This window comes from Rhinolophus sinicus, linkage group LG06 (assembly GCF_036562045.2).
Source record: "Rhinolophus sinicus isolate RSC01 linkage group LG06, ASM3656204v1, whole genome shotgun sequence".
NCBI classification, from domain to species: domain Eukaryota; kingdom Metazoa; phylum Chordata; class Mammalia; order Chiroptera; family Rhinolophidae; genus Rhinolophus; species Rhinolophus sinicus.
Genome location: NC_133756.1, coordinates 163,097,129 through 163,125,031, shown reverse-complemented (window position 1 = coordinate 163,125,031; position 27,903 = coordinate 163,097,129). Strand labels below are relative to the sequence as shown.

The window sequence follows — 27,903 nt, the reverse complement described above, 5'->3', positions numbered from 1 at the left end:
CAATGCACTCCTTTTAGTCTCAAACGTCTCATTGCTGCAAATGGGATTTTTCTCCCCCCACCTCCATGTGTTTGGGTTAAGGATGGTGAAGAGACACGGAGATGGCCACTGTGGAGTTAGAAGAGCTAACAGTGTTAGGGCTTCCGTCAGAGAACTTCTGGATCCCTCGGGACTTTGGTGACCATTGAGTGGCTTTTGCAGACTCGCGTGAACGAATCTGAGTCGAATGGCAGAAGCCTCCCTTGGAAAACTGACCTGCCCGTCTGTAAATTGGAAAATGGAGCCTCCCCACATAGGGAAAATCATGGTTCAGGAATTGAAAATAATGTGGTTAATAGCATTTGAAAAGGCTCTTCACTGTGCAGTCTTTTAAAAGGAAAAAAAGAATGAAAAAACAGCTCATAAAAGTCTGTTGTAAAAACCTCAGTGGACGGCGTTGCTTTCAAATACTACCATTGTTTCGAACTGAATTCAGTAAAATTTTTATTAAGTTCATTATTTTTCCCTTCTCTTGTTTTTGCACTCAATAAAACATCTAAACAATTTTTCAAAGTCCCAGATCAAGCCTTTTATCTTCACAGGGCAAATTCCACCTGCCATTTGCAAATGGGCTCATTTTGGTCAACAGGCTACAGCATTTCCCGCCTCTGCAAAGTTTCCGTTGGCAGCTGGGCAGGCCTGCTTAGACTGTCACACTGTCCTCTGGGAGGGGGAATACAGCCTCTATTTTTTCATTGGTTGAGGGTGTATTCAGTGGAAAGGAGAGCATGGACACACCAAGCTTCTTTTCTGTTGTATCTCATGGTATTTACAGCTTCGAAGGTTTCAAGGCAAGAAGGCTTGCGGGAGGATGACAGGTCCATCCTTGGGACCCCCTACTTCTGGGTCCGAGACCTCAGAGGAGTGGGTGTGTGTCTTTCCTCCTCTCCTGCCTCGTTCAGGAGCCCTTTTGTGGCTCTCTGTCCCTCTCCCTGTCTTCTGTGTGTTCTACCACAATTCTCCAGCAACTGGAGCCAGACACTCCCGAGAACTACTAAGCATCTTCCAGCATCCTGAGCTGGGCTGGGTGGGGTCCCGGCCTCCTTTGTTCCACCTGGAGCTTCCAGCCAGGCGGGGGGCTCAACTCCTATACAAATGACAAAACCACAGCTGGGCTCTTCCCCTAATTCACCTGGAAAGATCACACCTCTTAAACAGAAAACCGAGCAGCTTCTTAAGGAGGCGACATCTCATTCGTGTCCTTCCCTAGGAGCTAGTCCTCTATGGGTCAAGTTGGCCTCCAGTGGCCACTGTCAATTAAAGGGACCCCACATTCCAACACGCAGTGCCAGTCTCATGGTGTTAAACTGAATTAAAGCTCTGTCCTGTGAACCTACCTTTCTGTTTCCAGCATCTTTCCAGCTGGTAGAGAAGTTTATCCTGAGTACCAAGTCATGTGCTGGAAGGTTGATGAGCATTTTGGCACCACAATCTGCTAATCTGATGGCAGCCAGACATCTGTTTCCTGACACATGAAGAGTGGCACAGTCCTAAGAAGTCAGGGATTCTGACCCTGGGGGCCGTGAACTTGGAGGGGAAAAAGTTACAACTTTATTTTTACCAGCCTTTAAGTATAATCAGGTATATTGATGGTCGGCAACAAACCACGGTGGCAGTGGCAGAGCGAGTGGCTTTGTCACCAACAGGAATTTTCAAACCACATCACAGTTGTTGCAGAGATCCTAAAATATCTGCCCTTCAAAATCATGGAAGTTTCTAGACCTACTGCTGGGAGTTTATTTTATGTGTCATGAAGATGGGCAGTTTCTATATATATCACAAAAATTTATTATTTTTTAAATATTGAGTTAACTGATTTTGGTGCAATTTGTATCTTTTGTAATCCAAAACATTTTATGTTTTGTATTTATAAGTATTCTGAGAAGGGGGCCACAGAATTTAATAGTTGCTAGAAAGTCCACCTCACAGCAAAGACTCAGAGCCCTCACCCCCGCACCCCGGTTATCTTTTTACTCCCGAAGAATGAGAAATGCAGACCTGAGCCCTGAAGCCAGAAACATTCCAGAGGATTCCGTGTGGGTGTGGTGTGTGGAGGGCACAGTCACTGGAATGAAAGCAAAATTTAAAAACCTCATGGAGAAATCGTGGACGGTGCATGCCTCCAAGAATACACCCCAGGCCATCTGCTCCCGGCTGACTGCATGGGCCTCCCCTGGGCTTCCTCGGCTCAGGACTTTGTCCACTGCATGCCACACCCCACTCTCACCTATTCAGACCTTCCATATCCTTCAAAGCTCTGCTGGGCCTCACCTCCTCCAGGAAGCCTGCCTGGACCAGTGGCAGCCATGGCCACCCAGGCTCACTGCCCAGGCCCACACTCCCATGATGAAGTGATGCCGGAGGACGTCATCTCTTACATGGGCCCGCTGACTTCATTGCTGAAACCATGTGGCCTCCCTGAGGGTGGCAGGAAACCTGGAGGAAGGGGCCCAGCTTGCGGCCCCAGTGCCCACCCCTCGGCTGGCAAGGAGCAGGAACACCTCGGTGAAATGTTCGGAAAATGATTGCCATCGTCAGTCGTGCCACAGTTGTCAGCCACGTCACTGGGGGGGTCTCTGGAGCTCACTGAACAGGGAGATGGAAAACAGAGGCTCCGTAAACGTGGAGAAGTGAAAAGTGCTCCACTCACCAGGCGGCATTGCCACCACCTCCCGTCTTGGGGGGCATTGCCTGGCCCCCCGGGCCTTGCTCACCATCCCTGAGCTGGTCACGTTGGGGTTTCAATCTGAGTGTGAAGTGTTGGTATATGATCTGAGCAAGCACTTGAACCAAATCTGGGAATAAGTCCTGTGCCCCCAGACCTCCTGGGGTCCCCCACACCCCTGCAGTCCCCCAGACCCTGTTTTCCCTCTCAGTAAAAAGTGGTGCCCCAAACCCCCTGCAGCTCCCCAGACCCCCCCCACCCCGAAGCTCCCACACCCCCATTGCCCCCAGGCCCCATGTCTGGGCAGGTTGTTAGGAGTGGCCTGTCTGTGGGTTCCTTTCCGTGCATGAGCCCTTCAGCCAAGGGCTTCTCCATCCAAACAAGGCTTCACTCATGTCCTGTGGTGGTCAGCGTCCCCTCTGGGCCAGTGCAGAGCAGAACCAAGGAGAGAGCCATTCAGTGGGAGGAGCCAAGGGGAAACCTGTGAAACTGCCCCCTCCTGGCTGAGATTGCGAGTCAGGAGCAACCACCACCTGGAAGAACAGTGGGGTGAGTTCCCCACAAAAGCTTACGGGTGCAGGGGTACTGGCCTCATCACATCCCCACTCAGTTCCCATCGGGCCCGGCAGAAATCAGGTGGGGCACAGTGTATGAGGCTGTCATAACCTTAACCCACGGCAGCTCAAGCCACATGCCTCGTATTTACTGCAGCCGAGCTGACACTGGGTAGAGAGTCTCTACCCACCTACTGACTGGGTCAGACTCTCTTCATTCCCTCCTGTAGATTTTTTTTTTTTAAGATTTTATTGGGGAAGGGGAACAGGACTTTATTGGGGAATAGTGTGTACTTCCAGGCCTTTTTTCCAAGTCAAGTTGTTGTCCTTTCAATCTTAGTTGTGGAGGGTGCCATTCAGCTTCAAGTTGTTGTCCTTTCAGTCTTAGTTGTGAAGGGCACAGCTCAGCTCTAGGTCCAGTTGCCGTTGCTAGTTGCAGGGGGCACAGCCCACCATCTGTGCAGGACTCGAGGAATTGAACTGGCAACCTTGTAGTTGAGAGCCCACTGGCCCATGTGGGAATGGAGTTAAGAGCACGGAGCTCCAATCACCTGAGCCACCGGGCTGGCCCCCCTCCTATAGATTCTTGTCTTCACCTGGTGTAATTTCCCGCCAGCCTGAAGAATATCCTGGGAGTATAGATCTACTGGTGATAAATTTTATCGGTTTTATTGATCTGGAAATGTCTTTATTTCAATTCTCTAGTTTTTTAAAAAAAATTTTTTAAATTTAATTTAATTTAATTTTTTTAAATTCTCTTGTTTTTGAAGGACATTTTCGCTGGATGTAGCATTCCAAGTTGATGATTCTTTTCTTTCAACACTATGTCTTTCCACTAACTTCTGAATCTCTATTGTTTCTGATGAGACACTAGCCATCATTTTTGGGTTGTTTCCTTGTATGTAATGTATTTTTTCCTCTGGCTGCTTTCAAGGTTTTCAATAGTTTTACTATGATGTGCCTAGGTCTGGTTTGGTTTTTTTCTTTTGTTTTGCAATTATTCTGTTTGGAGTCAACTGAGTTTCTTGGATCTGTAATTTGTTTGTTTGTTTCTATTATATGAAAATCATCAACTGTGGGAAATTCTTTACTTTATTTCTTCACATGTTTTCTGTCTCATTTTCACTCTCCTTTCCTTCTAGGACTGCAATTAGACATATACTGGTCCATGTGATTCTGTAGGTCTTTGCGGGTCTGTTAGTTTTCTTTTCATTTTTTGATCTGTATTTTAGATTTGATAGTTTCTATTGATCTCTTTTCAGGTCATCTCTTCTGTCACCTATAGTCTTCTAGGACAATAGACTATGTCCTAAAAGACTATAAATGACAGAAGAGATGACCTGATTTGTTATTATGCCTTTGAGTTCCAGAATTTCCATTTAGTTCTCAAGTTCTAATTTCTCTGCTGAGATTCCCTATTCTTTCCATAATTAGGACTATATTTTCCTTTAAGTCCTTCGACTTATTTATAATAATAGCTTTAAAGTCTATATCTGCTAAGTCCAACGTCTGGGCCATCTCAGGGTCAGTTTCAATCAACTGCTTTTTTATTGAATATGTGTCACATTTTTCTGTTGCCTTGCATGTCTGGAATTTTTTCTATTATGTGGAGCTTCATATGATGTATGACATTGTACATGACACATTATAAAGACTTGGGATTCTGATCCTTGCCTCTGAGTTGATTTTTGTTCTAGTAGGTAATTGTTTTCTTGGCTGATCACTTGAGCTTGCATAGACTTGGATCTGGTGTTTCTTGTGCCGCTCTAAGTTGATTTGGCTCATCCTCCAAATTCTGCCTTCCAGCCACATGAAAAGCCCTTGTTGAAACTTGGGTTAAGGCTCTGTTAGAGAGAGTGTAGACTAGATCTTACTCTAGGGGATAGTCTTTACTCCTAAGGCTTTTGTAATGTCTTTTAAGTTGGGTATAAATTAAATCACTCCCTTTTCACTGGCCTGGAATTCCAGTGTGTCTCAGCACAGTTGGGCCTCCCAACCTCACAGCAGCTGTTCCCAGGCAATTCTTGTGTAGTCTTTCCCTGCACATGCACAGCCCCTCTTTTGACCAAGGACTGGCAGGGACCTCTGCACAAGTGTCTGGGCTCCCTTGCTTGGCACAGCTTCCTTCACTCTGGGGCCCTGACCCATAGATTTGAGTTACTTTGGCAGCCTCCTCAGCTCAGTGAGATTGCCATACTCTGCTCTGCTCCAGCCTCCTGCCCGACAGTCAGGAAGTTTGCCCCAGGCAGAGAGGCAGGCCAATCAGTGGGATTACCTCACGAGTTTTTCTTCCTCTCAGTCTTTGCTGCCTGTTGTCCAATGCCAAACACAGCTGCTTCATACTTCCCCCCATTTTTATAGTTGCTTCTGTCAGGGAGGTTACTCTGGGAGTTGCCTCTCCGTCTTGGAGGCAGAAATGGAAGTTGGATGATAGACATCTATTGACAGAGAGGATGTGTTCTTCTCCTTCCCCGTCAGTGAGGGTCAAAAGCAACTTGTCCTTACATGGCAAGGATAGCAGTACACATTTACTGTCGTGCTCCAGACCTGCATTAACTCTCCTGTTCTCTACACAAGATACCTCACAGGGACCAGAGTCATCTTGATATTCGACAGCGCATGCTGGTCTGCTAAACGGATAACATATGCTCACTGGATGTGGTGAGCAGGGAGGGGCAAGTACCCTGGAAGCCCTGATAAGATGCATGCATGCCCAGAATGTAGGAGGCAAACTCATGAAAATTTAAGGGTCTGCATACCAATGAAATGATTAGGGACGCAGTGTCTGGGGCGTGCTGGGACAACTCCTTTAACAAGAAACAATTTGGGTCAAATATGTGGTGATGGAAGGAGAACTGACTCTGGGTGGTGAACACACAGTGCAATATACAGATGATGTGTTATGGAATTATCCACTTGAAGCCTATGTAATTTTACTAACCAATGTCACCCCAATAAATTTAATAAATAAAAAGGAACAATTTATTGCTCATCTTGCATCTCCTACTAAGAAGAGAGAAGTACAACATGTAATATCTTTGAATTTGGGACCAACATATACCATACTTGGAAATTCTCTTTTAACTGGTTTTTTGAGTGGTTTGAAAGGCTGTGGCTTTCAAGTGGGACCCCGTGCAATGGAGAGTTCTGCAGCAGGTGGAGGCTGCCATCCAAGCTTCCTGCCACGCAGGACATGTGACCCAGCAGACAGGATGGTGCTGTAGGGCATCTACCAGCACCTGGGTGGAGCATGCAGAAACTCTCTCTAGGAGAGCCTCAACAGGGACCTGCAGAGTTCTGCACCACAGGCCTGCTTTGCACAACAGGAACTACCTGCCATTTGAAGAACTTAATTTGAATAGCTCATGGAAGACTATAGGCTCCAGTCAAGGTCAAGTGCCTGGTCATGGGCTACCAACTGACTGCCACTGGAGCTGTCCATATGGGCTAGCTAGCTAGAGCTCCCCACATCATAGGTTTACACAGGCACAGCAGCTGTGTGATGGAGATTGGGGGTGAGCAGGTCTGGAAGGATGAGTAAGTGAGAGGAACAGGTACCTAGGTTCCCAAGTTGCCACCTATCCCTCTCCATCAACTCACAGCGTGATCTTAAGAGGATGTGCTCTGCACCCAAATGATGGACGAGGGAAGTACTGAAGCATGGCTTACAGAAGGGTTGGCGCAGTACATTGGTGCTACCTCAAAATGGACTTTTATGCATATCCCCCCTGAGGGGTAGCCCTGAGTGACAGGGCCGTGGGGAAATCCTCGCGCAGCACACCTGGCCTTCTGCTGTGCATGGAGAGAGGAGTGGCCTGGAGTAAAGACATACATAGACTCCCAGACATGGGAAGGTGGCTTGGCTGGTTGCACAAGAGCCCGGAAGGAACAAAATGGGAAGATCAGGGACAAGTTAGTCTGGAGAAAAGGTGTGCAGATAGACCTATAAGAGTGGGCACAAAGCGTGTGGATCTTTGATGCCCACCAGAGGGCCTGTTCCATAAAGGAGGCTCTGAATGACCAGGTCGGTGGGACACCCTGGGAATGACAGCTAGTTTTTTTCCAGCCACTCCAACACTCATGCTGGATGTGTAAAATTTCAGCAGCAGAGATGAACAAAGAACCTTTAACAAGGTCCCATTCCTTGTGGGGTACCAGCTAACCACCAAGGCATTGGACCCCTTCTAATCTGGAGGGGAGAGCAGTTTGTCCTTTGCTGGAATTGACACTGCTTTAGATATGGGTTTGCTCCCCTCCTTATAGTGCTCTGCCAGCATCCATCAAAGGGCTTACAGAAGCCATCACCACGCTCTTGCCACATGCCTTGGATCAAGGACTCACCTTATAGCTGGGCAGATGGGGAGATACAACACTGAGCACGTGACCTTGAGATCTACTGATCCTATGATACAGTTCCGGCAGCCAGAAGCAGTTAGTCTGAGAGAATGCTGGAGCGTCCTCGTAAAGACTCAGCCAAGGGGGCAACTCAGGGGACACCCAGTGGAATTGGCGACCTTGTCTTCCTTCCATTCACCCTGGGTGGTGAGGGTACCCAACGTCTGGCCAGTATAGGGTGCTGTGCCCCTGAGGTTGGAATGCATGGATTCAAGAGCAAAGGCTGGAAGTAGGGGTGACATTTCTCATTGTCATGCCAACCTGTGCATCCTGTTTCCTGCCTCTGTGCTTCTCTGATGACACAGTGGGTATGTGCTTGGCACTCGTGCACCAGGATCTGAAAGTGCTAGAAAGTCAACATCTTGTGGGCGGACTCTGTCCAGAGGAGGGTGACAGCTGACAGACAAAGGTGGGCCTGCTGCTTCCCCTTCTCCAGAGGAAGTACTAGAATGCATTTCACTCGGGACCGCCTTGGGTGGAGCAGCTTGGTGACCATAGCAACAGGAGACCCAGGACCACATCTGTGTGGGCTCCCTCTCCTTTCCGGCCCCTAGATCACACTCCTCCACAAGGGACTCGCATATAAGCCTGTGTTTCAGTGTCTACTTTCTGGGGACCCCGAGCTAAAAGAGACGGAATGTGCTCCGTGCCCTTGGGAGCCAATGCCATTCCTTTAACAATATTTCTCAAGTCCTCACTATGTGCAAGGTCGTATTTCAAGGCTGGAGATAAAGCAATGAGTCCGACAGAAAAGCCCACCCCCACCCCGCGGACACTACACTCTAGAGTGGGAAGCAGATCGTAACATGTGGCTGAGTGAATAATCATGCAAGGAAATGCTGCCACGTGGGAGATCGAGAGTGGCCAGAGGAGCAGGGGGACATCTGTATGGATGGAGCTCTGAGTGAGACAGGAGGGAACCAGATGACCATCAGGGATAAAGCATCCTGGGCAGGGGGAACAGCCAGAGACCCCATAGGGGACATGAGTGTCACTTTCATTCCAGCCCATTCAGTGTTTAGAAATAAAAATTATTCAACTTCACATAATACTCCTGAGAAAGTGGCTTAGCAGGATTATACAACAACGTTACGTACTCGTGAGCCTGGGCGCTTCCGATCACACACGATCCTTCACCCATTTTTCTTGCCCAGCAGACACGATCCGGGCAAAATAACAACAAACAACAAACAAACCCATGTCTCAGAAACGGCAGGTCAAAAGGTAAAAGAAAGCTACGTGCATCTCAAATCCCTTTCTTAGAAACCAAATGTGGTTGAAATCAGTGAAGTCTCTCTACTTCATTATGGTACAAAAGAAGAAACACAAGACGATGAACCCAAGACCTTTTCTTTCCTTGGCTGCTCATTAGGAAAGACCATTGCGAGTTTGAGCAACGTAAGCCAGGTGTGGTGGGTACCACAGTCATCCCCAAATGACACTGTTGATGACGGAGAAAAGGACAAGAATCCACAGGAGACGGCAAAGATACACTTTCCTTCTTGGAAATCGTGGTGCTAAGAGTGTGTTCAGATCGAATGATTACAGCTTGGGACATGTTAAGAGGCCCGTAAGAATCAAAGGGTTGGAGGTGGGTTCCAAAGCAGGTGTTGTGGACAGGACAGCAATCGCTATTGCTAGAAGGGACAAAGTTCAGACAATGCCCATGGCATTTGATTGGACCCTATAATAACACTCTGCGTTTGTGGTCTGTTTTCATCTGAGGACCTCAAAATGTAGCAAGCATTAATTAAACTTCAAAACAGTCTGAGGCAGTGGGTACAATTGGACCCATTTCTTAGCCGGGTCATGCGAGGCCCGTTAAGACAAGCCGACTTGCTTTGAGCCTTTGATTCTGACTTCCCTGTCTTCAACTCCAGCTTGCCCGGTTTGTTTTAATGTCTCCAAATCAGAGAGGGATGCGAGAATTTAAACAAACCTACTCAGAAACCAGTGACTTAACGAATTCTTGGGCAGACCCTCCACGGGTCTCTGAGACCGACTCCCCTATCATGTTCTTTCATCACAAGCAATTAACCAAGGTATTTTTTACATGCCTGCAGGAAAAGTCGTTGCATGGAAATACGGAAAAGCAGGAGGCCGGTCCCAAGGAGCCGTGCAAAAGTGCCCCTTTCCCATGGCCTGAAACGGACTCCCCCAGGCGCACAGGAGCCTCAGGTATGCTGCTAATTTCCCATCATTCTGCCAGGAGGCTATAAAATGTCTTTTCATCTTAAGTTACATAAGTATCCAGCACATAAGAAGACTGTTATTACAAAGGCAACCACACTGGGAAAAAAAAAAAAAGAAAAAGGTCTCGTTTATTCTGAATATCCGCACTAAACACGTTTGATGTCTTTTAAGGGACTCGTAAGTCCTAAGAGGGAGGGAAATGCACAAAAGTCCTTTTAAAAATGCAACCTGGCTGTAGCTAATGTTGGGTCTGGCGAGAAGTCTATTGTCCACACGGCAAGGGCCGGGCATCATAATCCATCCTATGACATTTGCATTCGCTTCACTTCTGCCCAACAGGCAGCTTATGCAAAGCAGCTCTCGGTATTCTGATGGAGGGTGGGGGCAGGGAGAGCGCCTGTACATCCATTCACTTCAAAAACTCGCTCTTGACAATGGAGAACGCTGCAGTAGATACGCTGGGCCCTGGACATTTTCTCCCCCCTTCTGCAGGAAAACAAATGGCTAGTTTCTCTGACAGTGAGATTTATAGGTAACCGAAGGAAGTGTGCGGTGAGAGTGAATTCCCTGTTTTTAATGGTCCCGTATAATCAAGGGCCTCATTCACCGAGGTACCCCACGGCACTCCATCCTTCCACATTCTTTCCTCTTGACCGACTCTCAAAAGATCCATTTCAACGAGGAAGAAAAAAACCCAGCATCTTGGATGATGGTTGCTGATTCTGACACGTAGATATGTTGTCTACTGAACAGATAGTAGGTCCGGCCTGGCGCTATCGGAAGATTGACCTTGGGTGAGGGAAGCCACAGCAGCCTCGCTCCTGACGGGGGTTCTCAGGGCACGCCAGCCCTGTAGGCGAGGACCCCCCAGGGAACCCAGACGGATTCGGTGCTCGGTTTCGTCTGTATGCGGCGAGGTGTGTTCAGTCAGTGACTTCCTAGGAAGCCCTCAGCCGCATGGAAAGAAATTTAAGTTCCCAGCCTCTGTCCCCAGGGCCATCTGAATAGAGCCCGTGTTTGAGACCTGGCCAGGACCCTGTTCTGCGCCGTGCCAGTTTGTGATAGCATCTGGGTTGCCAGTGAACTCGGTCTGTTGGGGAAGAGGAAGGTGGCCTGCCTTGGGGAGTCGAGGAATTCAATCCAAGCCCGCTTTTAACTCGACAAACATTGACTGAGCGTTTACTAGCTCCTGTGTGGAATGCACAGGATGGATAAGTTAAAAAACACAGTCTTTGCATGGGACAGAAATGTATGTGACTAATGGAAGGCAAATGAGGATGATATATACATATTAAGAGAGGCACAAGAATGTTCCAGATGAATGATTCATTTTGTCTCAGAAAACCTGGGAAGCTATTCCAGCTGGATTCTGAAGGATAAATGTGACGTTCATGAGAGGAGGGCTGTGTGAGTTTGCTCGGGCCGCCATAGCAAAGCCCCACAGCCTGGAGGCTCACACAACAGACACTCACTGTCTGCAGGTCCTGGAGGCTGGAGTCCGAGAGCCAGGTGTCACAAGGCTGGCTCTTTCTGAGGTCTCTGCCCTGGGCTGTTTTCTCTTTGTGTCTCTGCATGGTCTTCTCTGTGTGTGCCGGTCCTAATTTCCCCTTTTTATAAGGTCCACAGTCATATGGAATTAAGATCCACCGTCATGACTCATTTCACCTTAATTACCTCTTGAAAGACCCTATCTCCAAATAGTCATATTCTGAGGTTCTGGGGGTTCTAGAACTTCAACATATGAATATTTGGGGACACAGTTTAGCTTGTAACAAGGGAGAAGGAGGTCTTTCCACCGAGGAAGGAAGGCAGCAAAGCTAGAGATACAAAAGGGCAGGGTCTTGGGTCAAGTTTTCTGGATACAGAGCTTGAGGCAAGGGTTTGAGTCTATGTGATTTATTCAGGGACGGCTCTTAAGAGAATGGAAAAGAAGTAGGCAGGATGGAACGGAGGCCAACGCAGTGGCCTCAGCCTGATCCCACAGGGAGCTCCGGATCGGACCACAGAGCTGGTCCCATCTTGAGGCACGGGGGCCTTTTGTACCCCTGGAGTCAGTGGGACATGGGCTGTGGCGCTCCAAGGCAGGTGGCTGCAGTGTGATGTTCCCGACCAGGGACTCTCCTGCAGCTTTCTGGACAAGGTAGTGGCTGTGAGCCTGTCCCTGGCAGCCTACATGCGGGTGCCTAGAGTGGCCAAGTCATTAAGGGGAATGAGAGGGTCCCCACAGCTTCCCAGTGGCACAGTGAGCTTGGGGGAGAGAGGGTAGCTGCTCTGGTGGTTTGACCCCAGGGGCCTGAAGTGGCAGAGTGGGGGGCAGGCAGAGCTTCTGGAAAGTGGTTGATCTGGAGAGACTCGAACACCAAGCCAGGATTCCCGACGTGAGCTGTAAGAGGGGAGTTTCCGAATGACCTGTGTTGTCTGGTCCTGCATCTGCTGCCCTTGCCATGAACACATGGGTTAGCCCACAGCAGCCACGGAGGGAACAGGAAGCATCCAGTCCCCACTGCGGGGCTTCCCCCGGCCAGGCTGGCCTGCGAAACCCAGGGGCGCCAGTGCTTGGCTTCCACGGCCTCGCTGTCCTGCTGCCCCTGCCCAGGGGCCTGGCACGTGACAGGGACCCTGGAAGAGGGGTTAACAGGAAGCACGTGTGGACCAGCCGTGGACCAACCTCTGTATCCAAAGAGCCTCTTCCTCCCCCACTCTCTGGGCTTTTATCAAAAAGAGGTGATTTAAATCTGATGAATAAATCAAGTGGATTGAATAAATAAACGGATCCATGCATCTCTGCAGACAGGCGAGCCTGCCCACCAGCCAAGGCGGGGAGAGGACAGGCTGGGCCTGGGGGAGGAGGGTGATCTCTGAGCCAAAGCCGGTACAGGCTCTCGCTTCCTGAGAGAGACAAGGGAGGGACGTTCTGGATATTCAGGGAGAGAAAGAGTGACACATATCAGTTGGGTTTGTCTCCTTCCCTAGGTGGTGGTCCTGTCTACACCCGCATGGTCCACTCCATCCAGTTCACTGGTGGTAGTCCTGTCTACACCCGCACGGTCGGCTCCAGCCATTGTTGGGTAGAGTGCAGGCTTCCCAGGTCCCTTACCATCATTACTGCATGCTGGAAAAATGATAATGCACTCAAATCTCCCAAGCACGGATGAGTCTCTCTAGATCTGAGCTTGGCACTGTCCACATGTTAGGAAACACCCGTGCCCATGTCGACATTGTTCAATGCTTCACGAGACATATGCTCAGGTTAGGAGCCCACTTCCCAGCACTCCTTCCCACCCTGAACACTGGCCGGCACAGCTCTTTAGGGCACCAGAGGGCGAGGAGGTGAGGGAGGAAACTAGAAGCATCCACTCATCAGCCCACTGAACCCTCGCAGAGCTTTGAAGATGGAGGGTTTCGGGTTTGCGGACCCAGCCCCAGTGCTGCCCCGATTTTGATTCTATTTTGATGATGGAGAAAGATCTCGGAAAAGCCCCCTTGCACCCACTCAGTGGGCAGCTTGGGGGAAGTTTTCATGTTCTGCTCATATCAGACAGTTCCTTAGAAAACAGAGAAGCATGGTGTAAAAGGGACAATATCCTACACAGGGGTAGATGCCCTGATGTTAGAGAGAGGAGTTCTTTTGAGAAACTACTTATTCAGTTCCTTATAGAAATAGCTTTTCCTTTCTCCCTTCCCCCATGACCCTGACAACCAGATGGATGGCCAGTGTGTCTGTAGATCTAAGGCAGAACCAGCTCCACGTGTAACCTGGGGTGGGGGTGGGGGCAAGTGCTTGGTGGTCACGTCGTCCCATGAGGCAAACATCCCAGTGTCTTCATTTTATAAAAATATGAGGCTCATTTTTAAAACCAAAGGACATAAGGACAAAGGAGGAAATGGAGAAATGCTAATTTAACTCGAGCTGACTATTTTTTTAGCTGACTTTGAGGCACGACAGAAGTCTGGAAAAGATAAAGCGACAGGTTCAAATGTATAGAGCTTACTTTTCGCTTGCATCAAAGCAAACCAAACATTGAGAAGGTCTATATGCAGAGCTAACATACTCAATTGATCCTTTTTTCCCCCCCTGACCGACTGCTGGGGAACGTGGATGCCTCGGCCTCTTAAATAACGCTTGGAACAGCGGGCCAATTGTGCAGGAAGGCCAGGGCTGCCCCAGGTAGCCGATAACTTCCTGTGTTGAAATGATGACTTGGAGATTTCATCATGATATCCTTGCACACCAGGAAATATCATCTTACAGACCTGCCATTTCTTAAAGTAATCGGTGAGAATGCCATTAAAGTCGGTGTCTTAATTAAGCCAAGCATCAGCTGAGGAATTGCAGGCATCCGAAGGCTTAGTGTCCTGTGGGATCTGGTTTCACAGGACAGAGGTATGTGGAGGGCTGGGAACTCCAAGGGAGAGGCCCGCGGCCGCTAATAGCCTGGGCATGGCGGCCGCCCAAGAACACCCTAGAGGCTTCTCAGATACTGCAGGCTGTGCAAGGTGAGGGGAGCCTGCAATCTTGGCATCTCCCGCCCCTTTCCTCCATCTCACTGCGTTCATGTGCTGCCCCTGTATACTGCACAGAGGGGCACGGACCCAGGCTGCAGGATGGGTGCTTCAGAGGAGGTAGCTCGGACTTACCAGCTTCCTCTGTCACGGAACCTACAGTTAAGGGAAACTGAGGCCAGGCAGGGGCAGCCAGAGCCCCGTATACCTAAGGAGTGACGTGTCAGGGATCGGAGGCAGCTCTGCCTCCCACTTACTCGGGGCTCCCCTTCCACTATGTCAAGATGCCAGGAGCACCTGGGGGTTCCACCTGGAAGAGGCCTGGCCTCTGCCTCCAGCTTTGGGACATTCATTGAACTGCCCTGTTCTCAGTTGTCAACTCTGGGAAATGGGATTCCTTCTTAGGTGGAACAAGCCAGCATGTGGGTAACAAATGGCTATAAAAAATAATGTTGGTTGTCATGCAGGGTCTCAGCTCCCGCTCCCCGCACCAGAATGCAGGATATGGTGGGGCCCAAAAGGAACACCCACGGAGCCATGGATAGGGGAGTCACACCACTATAGTCTCTCTGGCAGCTGGGTTAGAGACACAGGAAGCAGGAGCCACAAGATCCGCAGCCTGCCATCCACTTCTGTCTGCCAACCAACTGACTCCACTTGCTAACTGCAACCCGCACTTGCTAGCTCAGCCACGGCAGTTATATCAGTGGCTAATGGCTAACTGGTTACAGCTGATGGCCAACTAGTCACAGCTGATGGCCATCTACTACCTGAGCCAGCACCTTTCCACGTGAGGCCGAGAGCCTGGAAACTGCTCTCTGGGACTCTGTCCCCACACTGGTGTATCAAGAATAGTGCTAAGCCAGGGGTCTGAGACGGGGTCCTGGGCCTGGCCCCATAGCACCCCAGTTGTCCATATGGTGAGATAGAGAGAGTGTGAGGGCCACGAGGTAAGAGAGGAAAGCTTTCTGACCGCCTGAATTCTTGCATACATGTAAAAGATTATTATTATTATTATTATTAAAACAGGACATCTAAGACTCCAGGGCTGCCAGAATGAAATACCAAAGACTGCGTGCTTTAAACAACAGAAATGTATTTTCTGGAGGCTGGCAAGATCAAGAGACAGAGAGAGACCTCTCTTCTCATAAGGCCAGGCCTGTTGGATCAGGTCCCGCCCTTATGACCTAATGTAACCTTAACCATTTCCCTAAAGGCCCCGTCTCCAGATACAGTCACACGGGGGTTAGGGCTTCACCAAATGAGTTTGGGCCACAATCCAGTCCAGCGCAGGGTCGTTACGCATTCTGGGAGTGATGTAAGAACCAGATAGGGTTCCCCTAGCACTTGAGGTCAAGTGCAGAAGGGCTGTCGGCACACAGACCACGTCTCCGCCTCCTGGGCTCCTCCTGAGTGTCTTTCCTCACCTCTTGTGAGAAGGGCAGCTCAGCTGTGCTCACACACAGGTGACACAGGAAGCTGGCAGCCCTGGGACGCTGAGATCTGCCTGTCACACATGTCCTGGCCTCGTGGGCTGTCACCGACACGCTGCTCACACCCCACATAGATGGGGCAAGGAACGATGCCAGCTCACTGGGCCCTCGCAGCGTATCCCAGGTGTGGACGCCACCTGCATCCACGCTGTTTTACAGACAGTGACACCGAGGCTCAGAAACTGAGTAAGAGCAGCAGGGGACCAATATCCCTCAGGTCCCAGTTTGTCCTTTTTCACCTACACAGGTAGACAAGGGGCCACTTTCACCGTATCCCTGGCTTTGGGGCAGTCCCTCCGGAATCTGCTTCTAGATTCTTCTTCAACTCTTTTCCACGCTAACATTGCACTTCCTAAGGCTGCCTGTGGGGACAGAGCCCCAGAAAGTAGTTTACAGGCTCTCGGCCTCACGTGGAAGGGTGCTGGCTCGGGTGGTGAATGGCCGTCGGCTGTGGCTCATTGGCCGTCAGCTGTGGCCGGTTAGCCGATTGGCCGCTGGTATAACTGCTGCGGCTACGAAGGAGAGCCGAGGAGCCGAGCAGAGCCGAGCAGAGCCGAAGAGAGCGGAAGAGGAGGGCCGAGAGAGAGAGGAACAGAGGAGAGAGTGGAGAAGAGTCGTCGGTCGGTCGGCGGAAAAGCGGACGGCAGGTCGGCGTCCGGTGGGCCCAGCCTCCAGTGAGACCATAGTGGTATGACTCCCCTACCTATGGCTCCGTGGGTGTTCCTTTTCGGCCTCACCATATCCTGCATTCTTGTGTGGGGAGCGGGAGCAGAGACCCCGCAGGCCACCCCGCCTGAAAGATGGCGCAGCGAGAAGGCCTCCGTGCACGACAAATGGCGCAGCGAGAAGGCCTCCGTGCACGACAAATGGCGCAGCGAGCAGGGTCTCCCGCACGACACTGCCATAAAAAATAACCCCACACTGGGTGGCTTCATGACAGAAACGTATTCTCTCACCATTCTGGAGGCCAGAAGTGAGAGACCAGCATCCTAACCAATGGCAAGGTGTGGGCGGCACTGCTCTCCTTACAGAGGCTCTAAGAGCCCCTTCCTGCCTCTTCCAGATGCTGGCATTCCTTGGCTTGTGGCTGCATCAGTCCAATCTCTGCTTCTGGGGTCACATTACCTCCTCCTCATCCGTGTATGTCTCATCTCCCTCTTAAAAGGACACTTGTGGGTGCATTGAAGGCCTGAATAATCCAGAAGGATCTTCCCACAAAGATCCTCAATGTAATCACATCTGCACAGTTCCGTTTTCCTTAGAAGGTAACATTGAGATGTTCCAGAGGGTAGGACCTGGTATCTCGGTGCCTATCACTCAGCCTACCGCCCTGCCCAGAGTGGGTTCCTTTCGAGAAGACATGCTGCAGGCAGAGATGCAGGGCTCGGGGCATTCCTGCCTCGGCCTGTTCCCAAGCTTCCTCCCTCTGCTGTCCCCCGGTTGCTCATTCTACCCGGGCAATGTCACGTGCAAGGATGAGCCTTCACGAAGACCACACCTCCTTTGCTGCTGGTACATCAAGTGCTTCTCCTGCTGGCCAGCCTCACCACGTTTGAGCAGCCCTGGGCCAGACCGCACGGAGAGTTTTTTTGGTGGTGCTTTCTTTTTTTTGACATACGTAATTTTATTAAAAACTTTTTTAAATTTATTTTTTCAATTACATTTGACATGTAACGTTATGTTAGTTTCAGGTGTACAGCATAGTGATTAGACATTTATATACCTTACAAAGTGATCACCCCAGTAAGTCTTGTACCCTCTGATGCCACGCATAGTTCTTACAATATTATTGACTGTATTCCTTATGCTGTGCTTTACACCCCCCTTACTGTTTTCATAACCGGCAACTTGTGCTTCTTAATCCCGTCTCCCTCTTTAACCAGCCCTCCAACCACTCTCCCATCTGGTTGATGACCATCAATTTGTTCTCTGTATCTTCTATTTTGTTCGCTCATTTTATGTTTTAGATTCCACATGTAAGTGAAATCATGTGGTATTTGTCTTTCTCTGTCTGATTTATTTCACTGAACATAATCCCCGTGGGCCCATCCACGTTGTCACAAATGCCATGATTTCATTCTTTTTTATGGCCGAGTAATATTCCATTGCATATATGTACCACTTCCTCTTTGTCCATTTATTGACTGATGTACACTTAGGTTGCTTCCATAGCTTGGCGATTGTAAATAATGCTGCAATGAACATAAGGGTCCAGGCAGAGTTTCTTAAACTAGGAGCCCTGATAGTGTCTGAAAAATGTGGGAGGGGCGTGCACTTAGAGGGAAGGGTCCCCCAGCAGCAGGGAGATGCACGGGCCGCCTACGCTGAGGTCCCTGCCTTTGGAGTTTGTAATCCAGATGAGGGGACCCCATGCACACGGTGTGGTTAAGAAGCAATATCAGGCCAGTTGAGCCCCTCCAGGATGAGCATGGTGGACGTGGACATGGGCCCCCCAAAGTCTCCTGCCTGTGCAACACAATCAATCTCAAGTGACAAGAGGGAAATCGTTTGGCCAAATCTAGCACTTTCCTCAATTTTGAGCCTTCGGATGAAAGAACTGGAGTTGGGAGGGGTCATGGAGATTGCGTCTGAATTCATTTGTAGCTGCCAGAACAGTGATTCAAAGCAAAAATGGTTTAATGGGTCTATAAAAAGAACACCTAAGTCCCCTTACACAGCATTTTGATGATTTCAGTATAAATAAATCTGGAACGTAAGGATTGAATATCTCTCAAAATACTGGAGCATCTACAATGGTACGAAGACGGGAACGGACTGTGAAGAACACTGGAGGAATTTTCACGGGGAAACTGGCTGGTTAAAGCACCCCGAGATCAGGTGTTTCTGCTTCCCAGCAGTTAGGCCAACAAGACAGTGACTCCAAGGGGCGTGCTTCTTCCCTTTCCTTCTGCTCATGGATGGGAATCACATCAGTCTTCGGGGCCAGTCCTGGCCCCTGCACAGGAAGCCCCCCGCCTCCGCAGCCCTCCCCCGGCCCCTTCACTGTGTTCTTCCTTAGCGAGCCAGCAGCCGGCTCCTCACTCAGAGACACTCAGGATCGCTGAGGGGGGAAGGCTGCTTGGGGACATGTCAGCGCAGAGGGTGTTGGGAGGCTGCTGGGCCATCAAAGTTAGGGCACCAAGGGGGCTGAGAGTGGCTGATGAAGTCAGCTGGTCAAGTGGCCAAAAGGGAGCCCAAACAATTTCCAGGTGTGAAGGTTCTGTGAAGGCAGGAGGTGTCGGAGTTGGGAGGGAAGCGTCCAGAATGCAGCGGCAAGGAGAAAGGGCAGGAGCTGGGCAGAGGCCAGGGCAGGGCCCGCAGCAGCTTCCTGTGGGCCTGCAGGGGGAGACTCACGGGAGAGCCTGCTGGGTTTAGTAAGCAAGATACTCCCCAGCAGCAAGATACTCCTCGTCACCAAGGTACCTCTGTATTCATTTCCAGTGTCTGCCATAACCAAGCCCCACAGACGGGCGGCTTACACAACAGACACTCACTGTCCCCAGTCCTGGAGGCTGGAGCCCGAAAGCCAGGTGTCGGCAGGGCTGGTTCTGAGGCCTCTGTCCTCGGCATGTAGACGGCCGTCTCCTTCCTGTGTCCCCACACGGTCGTCCCTCTGTGTGTCTGTGTCCTGATCTCTTTGTCTTATAAGGACCCCAGTCACAGGGGATGAGGGCCCCCCCCCAGTGACCTCATTTTACCTCGGTACCTCTTTTAAGGACCCTTTCTCTAAATACAGTCACATACTGAGGCACTGCGGACCACGACCTCAAAATAGAATAATTCTTTTTGAGGGAGGGGACACAGTTCAGTCCATAACACTTCCCATCAGTGTAATTTGATGAGGTCCCCTCAGGTGACCTCTAATGATTCTTCTAGTTCTAAAATTCCAAGAGCCTGTCACAATCTAATGACAATCTTTTAGTTAAAATTGTATCTCAAAAAGGAAATTAAATTCTAATTTGATTGTATCAAGGGGGAGGAGATAACGCTAAGTGAACTTTGCCTCCTCCATCAGAAGAAGAGGCGAGGTCTGAATGTGCAAAGCAAATATGGCGGCATCTTTCCAGTCGTTACTTCATGAGATATTTGCATGCATGCCGTCCCCTCATTTTCTCTTCTCTCTTCCTAACGCACTTTTAACTCTCCACTGCCAAAATCCATGCCATTTCTAGAAAGTTGGGTAACCACATCCAAGACTTCATAAGTTGTAACTTGTAAAACTTTTAATTTAGTCTTGCCTTTTGATTTTTCTTAGAGTGTTTTTTTTTTTTAATTTTTATATAGTTGAAATTTTATTTTTTTGCTCCCTTTATGTTTTCAGCCACAACGAAAAGGCCTTCCCTATTGAACGGTTATAAAAGAATCCTTCCATGTTTTCTTCTATCACTTTTATGACTTCTTTTTCTTTTCTGATTTGAATCTGTGATTCAGTTCGAGTTCATCCTGGCATATGCAATGAGCTGCCCACTTGTCCCCTGCCCCACTTGTTGGCCATTTTCTCTCCATTGATTGACAAGTTTTCTCCTTCCTACACTAAACGCCCGTATGTGTTCTGAGTCGATCTGGACCTTGTCTGCTGTGTCTTTGTCTATCTCTGGCCCCACACTGTTAATGATTGATGCTTTATAATATGTTTTAATATCCTTCAGGATAATCCCTGTCTTTGTTCCTCTTCTTTGCGGGATTTCCTTGGCTATCTTATTTATTATTCCATATGAATTTTAGCATTGCCTTGTCTAGTCAAAGAAAAAAAGACTGTCTGTATTTTTTGTTGTTGTTGGGGAATATTGGGGAACAGTGTGTTTCTCCAGGGCCCGTCAGCTCCAAGTCATTGTCCTTCAGTCTAGTTGTGGAGGGCGCAGCTCAGCTCCAAGTCCAGTTGCCGTTTTCAATCTTAGTTGCAGGGGGTGCAGCCCGCCATCCCATGTGGGAATTGAACCGTCAACCCTGTTGTTGAGAGCTTGCGCTCTAACCAACCGAGCCATCCAGCCGCCCCTGTTTGTTTTTTTAATTCACATCAAGTTAACTTTATAAATTACCTTAGGAAGAACTGATCTGTAGAGCTTGACTTGTCTTTCCAGTTGTCTTCCTTTCTGTTTTTCAATAGTCTTCAAAGTGTTTTTCCATATAGTTCTTTAAAAATTCTTGTTATACTTATTCCTAGTATTTTATCTTTAAAAAAAATGAACCGAGACTCAGGATTTTTAGCTTCTGTGCCTGTGTGTGAACATGTGTGTGTGTGCATGTGTGTGCGTGTGTGTTTGTGTGTGTGTAAAAACTATTGATGTTTTAACATATCATCCCTTGATGATTTATTTTATTGCTTATAATCGCTTTTCAATGGATTCTTTGGGGTTTTCTAGGAATATAAGCACATCATCCAACAATAACAAAATTTTATTTTCTTCTTTTCCATTTTTATACTTCTAATTTCTTTATCATTTCTAATTGCATTTGCAGTAATTCTGGAACAATTAAATAACAGTGGCCATAATGCTTGCTGTGGTATGTTTTGTGTTTTTCCTGTTAAGCACGAGGGGGCTGCGATGGATATATTTTGTCATATTAGGGAGATTTCCATCTGTTCTTATTGTATTGAGTGTTTTATCAGGAACTTTGTCAAATGCTTTTCCAACTATCGAAGCTATCGTTTGACTTCCTCCCCCCAGGTCAATTAATATGATTAATTACATTAACACATTTCCTAGTATTGTACCAGGCTTGGTCTTAATGTAGTATTCTTTTCATGTGCTTCTGACTTCTGTTTGTTCATATTTCATTGTTTATATTTCAGCTTGGATTTCCCCCTTCGTATTAATAAGAAGTCTAGTTTTGGTATCAATGTTACGTTTGCTTTATAAAAATAATTGGGAGGTTTTCTTTCTTGTTCTCTGCTCGACAGTTGTAAACAGCACGAGAATGGGAGATTTAGGAGTGTTTACCTGTGGAAACCGCTGGGCTTGGCAGTTTTTGGGGGTAGGGACAATTTTTTAAATTCGCTCTTAAAAAGGATTCCCTAACTATTGTCTTTGTATACCTTTGTACACTTACTTTTTAGGTTAGATTAATTCCTAGATGTGGAATTGCTATCAAAGAGTATCCAGTTAACATTTGACCGGTAGGTCCAGAGGGTCCCCACCCCTCCTGTGCCGCCTCCCATGAAGCCTGGACCAATTTATGCTCCCACCAGCAATGAGTGACATGGGATTGTGCTAATCTCTTTTGTCTTTGCCAATCTGATAGACGACACAGAAATAAAAGCCCGCCTATTATTTCAATTTTCATTGTTTTAACTAATAGTGAGGCCGGGCATCTTTTCATATTTGTAGAGGTAATTGGATTTATTTTTCTGTGAATTGCCTGCTCATGCCTTTTCTGCATTTTCCCAATAGGCTTTCCCTCTTTTTCTCATTGATTTTTAAGAGCTTTTTATATATTAGGGATCCTTAACCATCTCATGGGGTGTGCTAGCCTAAGCCAGTCAGGAGTCTTCTTGGTGAATGGACTTTGTTATAAAAATTACACAGTGGCTCTATGGTATCTAAGATCATTCTATTGGGCAGCAGCCAAAGGGTGGGTGATTCAGCCTTGGGTCATGCAGAGAACTTGGACTTGTCTATTAAACACCCAAAAACTAACTTGAGGAACTTGACTCAATTCTTCTATGTTCAGGTCCAACAAGTTCTTACAGCACTGGGGAAAAAAAAACCACACCAAAAAAACCCACACACACCAGCAGCTAGAGAATTCCCTCTGATAAGAAACATACCATAGAGCCATCACCAAAATTCATTTCCTGAGTAGTCAGAGGAAGAATGGGTCTGTCCCTGGGTGTTTATCTAAAAAGGGAGAGGATCCATTTGCAGGTTGTAAAAGTCAAATTCCAGCCGCTTTTTCTATCAGGTTGTACTTACAGATGCTCTGTCATTTTCTGGAGGAAAACACAAATGCACAATTAAGATGGAAAAGAAGTTGCAGGATGTTCCCTGCTGGTTCTCAGCCCAGGGTGTGGCCAGCTCTGGGTGGAGGGTGAACCATCTCATGTGGGATCTGCCATAAACAGTTTGGCATGCTTTGCAAACAGCTTTAAAAACAATGCAAACCATTGAGCTGCCATAGTTTCAGACCCTTCTCTTTGGAAGCCAAGTCTTTTGCCCCAAATGCCAGCCCCTGCCCACGTGTGCCAGCGGCAAGCAGCATAACGACAGGTCAAAAGTGAGGATGAGAAAGGGGCACTGTCGTAAATCTGACTGAATGTAACCTCACAGGTGATCTGACCCTAAATTCCTAACTGGGCAGGTCACAGTGGGTAGTCAGCCCCAGGCATACAAAAGGTTTCTCTCTGCCTTAAGCAGCCCTGTTGTTTCTGTGCATCTAGCTTAACACACCTTTGAAATGCCTCTTTTCCAGACCCTTGGAAGCTAACTACCCTGAAGAGGGCACATACCCTTATTAACGATCCTGTAACCTGATCCCCGCCTTCCTTTTTCCCACTCTCACGTCATCTTCCTCACATTCCCTCCTCATTCCAAATGTACAAAAGAAGCTGCAAAACTGTTATTTTTCCGGAGCATTTGAGATCTTGCTCCCCAGCTCATGTCGTCAGTTTAGCTCAAATAAACTCTTATAAAAGTTCTTTGCAGGTTTGGACATTGTGACGTTGACAAAAGGATGGCTGAAAAACGTCAGGGAACGTGATGGGAGAAGATGTCTCTGCCCCTGACACAGGCGTCCCTTATCCTTCAGATATTGACCCCCTGTCACGCACTGTCTGTGGCTCAGGGGAGACCAAGGTGTGGAGGGAAACAAGACAGAGAAGACAACAAGAAACAAACCTTCATCGTCTGTTACAGGCTTCTCTGCAGTGAATCGTGCTACAAACTCCCATCCAGTCTGAAGAGCAAGGCAGGTGCTCTGGGCCCCCCAGTTTTGATGAGGGAAGTAGGTGGAGAGGTCAGGTAACCTTCCCAGGGCCACGTGCCTGGGAGGTCTGAGCCCACACCCGTTTTCTGTGCCACATCACCTCCCAGGACAACCAGTCCATGGGCACGCCCTCCAAGTCTCAGTGCGGTGACACTGAGGAGAGCATGAAGCGATGGCTTCGTGTCCCTGCCATGATGGGGACAGATACTGAGGGCAGCCCGAGACAACTGACTGAACCTGCCGAGGGGCGTCCAGGAAGACAGCTGCTCCTGAAGGATGGGCTGGATTTTGCCAGCAAGAGGAGGAGGGTGGAAGGAGGGTGGGCCTTCCAGGTGGACGGGCCAGGCTGCGGGGAGGGCAGAGTGACAGAAGGACGCACTATCCAGGGCCAGCGAGGAGGGCCGGTGGGTATAATGAAGCGGACAGCAATGTCTCGGAGATCCTCCAGCAGCCCTGAGGTTTCAGGACTACAAAGGTGAACATCCAAACAGCCAGACGCTGTAAGTCCAGGAGAGAGTGATTTGGAGGAGCAGTGGGCGCCCTTTCCTTCCCTGGCAGGGAGAGGAGCCAGGCAGGCTAAGTGGGGCCAGGTCTGCTCTCAGTTACAGATGGCTAGCTCAACACCCCATCCCCGAGAGGCCCAGGGGCCGGGTGGGCTTCGGGTCAGTGCTGAGAGCACTCGTTGTGTACACAATGCTTGTGGAGACCCTGGGAGCTGGGTGGGAGTTGTCTGATCTGCTTCCGAGCTGCTTTAGGTGGTGGCCATTCTAGCGAAGACCCTGAATGACCCATTAAGGACAGGACTTTGCTCTGCATGCCCAGCCTCCTTTCCCGTCGCTCTCCCCCTTTTTCTATTTCAAATCCTCACGCCATTCGTGATGTGTCTGGAGGTAGACGTTACGTAGGCCCTTCCTTGGCTTCTCCCTCAGCCCCTGTAGGAGTTAGAGTGCCATGGCGGTGCAGGGCACTCAGTGCCTGGGCTGGCCCCTGCTTTCTTTCCCATCGTAACTGAGCTCGTTTTTCAGCAGAGGCCCCATTCTTCAAAGGAATAATGTACTCCAGGCCTTTTGATGTCCAGAGTCCTCCTCACTTCCCAGCTAACAAAGGCAGTGAGTACACAGCACTCCTAAGGAGGACACGGGCTTTCACGGGGAACACTCCCGGTGCATCAGACCCCTCTTGGCTCAGAGAGGGCAGTGACAGGCTCTGAGTGAACAGAGGTGGCAACTATCTAGCGTTGTGATCCATGAAGGCAGTGGGTCCTGCAAGGAGGCAGACCCTCCCCTGGGCCTGATATGACCCCATGGGCATATGACAGTGAAAGGCAAGGGGACCAAAAAGAGGACAGAACTGACAAAGGTGCCCCCCCAGCCCAAAGCCCCACTGTGCATGCAGGAAGGACATGGGGTTCCTTTGTGGAGCGGTGTCTCCAGCTTCCTCGGGCTTTATGTGGGACCCCCAAAGAGCTCCAAATGACATAACTAGAGCCAAGTGAACGCACCATCCAGATGACCCAATCAGAGAAGAACCGTCTGGACATTTTGGGAAACTGGAGCCAAAGGAGAGAAAAAATCCAAACAAAACAGATCAAAACAAAGAATTGTCACATTACCCAGCAATTCCACTCCTAAGTATGTGCCCAAAAGAAGTGAACACAGGTGTTCACTCAAAAACGTGTTTATGCGTGATCATAGCACTGTTGTTCACAGGGTCGAAAGCGGGAAGCTGCCCAGGTGGCCATCACCGGATGAAGGGAGAAGCAAAATGTGCACCTCCAGACAACAGAATACCACTCAGCCGTAAAAATGAACGACGCACTGACACACGCTCCGTGGATGAAACTTGAGGACGTTCTGCTACTTGAAAGAAGCCAGAACCAGAAGACCCCATCTGTGTGACCCCATTTATATGCAACGTCCAGAACAGGCAAATGCATAGAGGCAGGAAGTCCATTAGTGGTTGCCAGGGGCTGGGGAAGGGGGAACGGGGTTTGACTACTAATGGCTCCAGGTTTTACTGGGGAGAGTGATGAAAATATTTTGGAACTAGACAGAGGTGATGAGTTGTTCACTTTAAAATGGTGCATTTTATGTGAATTTCACCTGAATGAAAACAAAGGAAACAAAACAAGCAAAAAACAGAGTCAGGACGTAAGAAATGTGAGAGGAGCTATGAGAGGTTCACAGGCTTTTCACTGCAGTTTTGGGGTGCATGACGGACGATCCCTAAGAATGGGGACAAGTAGTGGTGTGAGCCCTGTTGAGCTGGACTGTGTTTAAAGGGAAACTAAGGAGCCCGTCTGGCCCATCTCAGCTGCAGGCTCGAAGGTCCCTTCCGTCCCCAACCCTGGGCTCTTTCTCTAGGGAATGACCGCGGGTGACAAAAGGCGGGCTCGGGCAATAAGTTCCCTTCATCTCTCTTTTGTGTGTCTGCCTGGCCCTCCGAAAAAGCCTGCAGCCACTTCCTGCTCAGGTTAATAATTTTTGACCAGACATATCAACAGATTTAAAAACGAACCTTTAGATATGCTAATGGATGCCTACTGACGCCAGCAGACATTCAAGTACTTCGTTACAGCCTGCGAGAGCTGAGTCTTCTTTTGTCCAATTTTTCATATAAACGGGCACATTTCCCATTCCTCCCCCTTGCTCCTTGCGTAGTGGATTTTTCTTCTCAGTGATTCAAGCTGATCTGAGAGGGAGGAGAGAGACCCCAGAGCCGTGTCACCTCCAGGATGTGGGGTGATGGATGAGGCACAGATGACGTGATGTTTTCAGGTTTGTGTCATTTCTCTGGCACCACATCTCACTTCAGAAAATCTTTTTTCTTATGTGATTTGTAGATCAAAAACATCCCCAAACTTACATAATATGACAGACAGACAGACTTCATAGTGGAAGGGGCCACGGGGAGGGTGAAGCAGAAAGAAAAGTAGAGAGAAAGCGGAAAAGAGAATGGAGGCAGAAAAAAAACCTTTGTTTGTGTCTGGGCTGTCATTTGACAAAGACAGAAACATGCCCAAGTGGCCTTCGCCTCGTAGGATTTGAGAAACAGGGTATTATTTCTAAAACACAGCCAGCGAGGGGAAAGTGAGGGGCTTGCATGGAACCCGCGAGAGAAAATGAGGAAGCACAAGATAGAATTGATGAAACCAGTGTTTGGGTGTCTCTGCACCGGTCAAACCTCTCGCCCGACCGGGACGACCCCATAGAAGACACGTAGTTCAAAGAACTCAGAGACCAACATGTCATGACGTCGCTAGTTTGCTCTCCAGAAGTCCCAAGGAATGACAAGGGAACCAAGCAAACGAAATAGCTACACCTGTACCGTAGTTATCATAATAAACTTTCTCTCTCCATTATCCATAAGAAGAGCTACCCTGTATTTAACACTTGCTTTATGCCACTCGCTCTCCTAAGCCTGTTCCATGCATTAACGAATAATGTACTTTGATCCGCAACCCTATGAGTTGGGTCCTTGCATTGTCTACATTTTACAGATGGAGAAACTGAGGTACGGTGGGGTTAAGGAACTTTCCTAAAGTGACAGGGGGACAGCAGTGGAGCTGTGGTAAATGTGCGACTCAGTGAAAACTATTGTATTATGTAACAATTTCCAAATAAAGCCCTAAATAAACGTCTTCTAATACATGGCACCAGCAGTGAGAGCTGACATGTGATGGACCCTGCTGCCTTTCCTCGTTTAATTCTATCAGAGCCTAAGCGCACTGAGGAAGGTGGGAAATGAAACCCCTGATACAGAGGAAGGAAAGAAGGTCTTGGTGCAGATGGACCCGGGATACAGTCTCAGCTCTTACACCTGTGGTCCTGCGACGTGGGAATCAGCAAGGGGGCTCCTGCAGGTGCTCACTGAGCCCACAGACCTTGCTCTGCACCTCCGAAAGCAGACGCCCTCAGCCTGACAGCAAGTGGGAGCTTGTGTTCTAGGATCCAAGGAGTGGGCCAGGCTGGGGAAGTGGACCCTGATGCAGACAGACCTACCAGGACCTGGTTGCATTCCCAGGAGCCAGGCAGGAAGGCTGAGTGGCCCTGGACCGTTAGACACATGCACCTTGCTCAGAAGCTCCTGGAATCCCCAAATTCTAGGCCTGAAAATGCCTCGCACGCCCTGCCTTCAC

The 27,903-nt window shown here is 48.9% G+C and overlaps 1 protein-coding gene across 3 annotated transcripts in view; it reads left to right on the top strand.

The window, feature by feature from the left end:
- The window catches only part of LTO1 (LTO1 maturation factor of ABCE1), a 90,090-nt gene that overhangs the window by 48,233 nt on the left and 13,954 nt on the right, over positions 1–27,903 (top strand). For 2 of the 3 annotated variants that reach the window (XM_074336864.1, XM_019755669.2), the window contains exon 4: positions 9,717–9,831. In XM_074336864.1, coding sequence (XP_074192965.1) covers positions 9,717–9,831 — 115 coding nt within the window. Of the gene's footprint in view, positions 1–9,716; positions 9,832–23,588; positions 23,820–27,903 lie in introns of those variants that run through there. The other variant, XM_074336863.1, reaches the window with a different exon arrangement.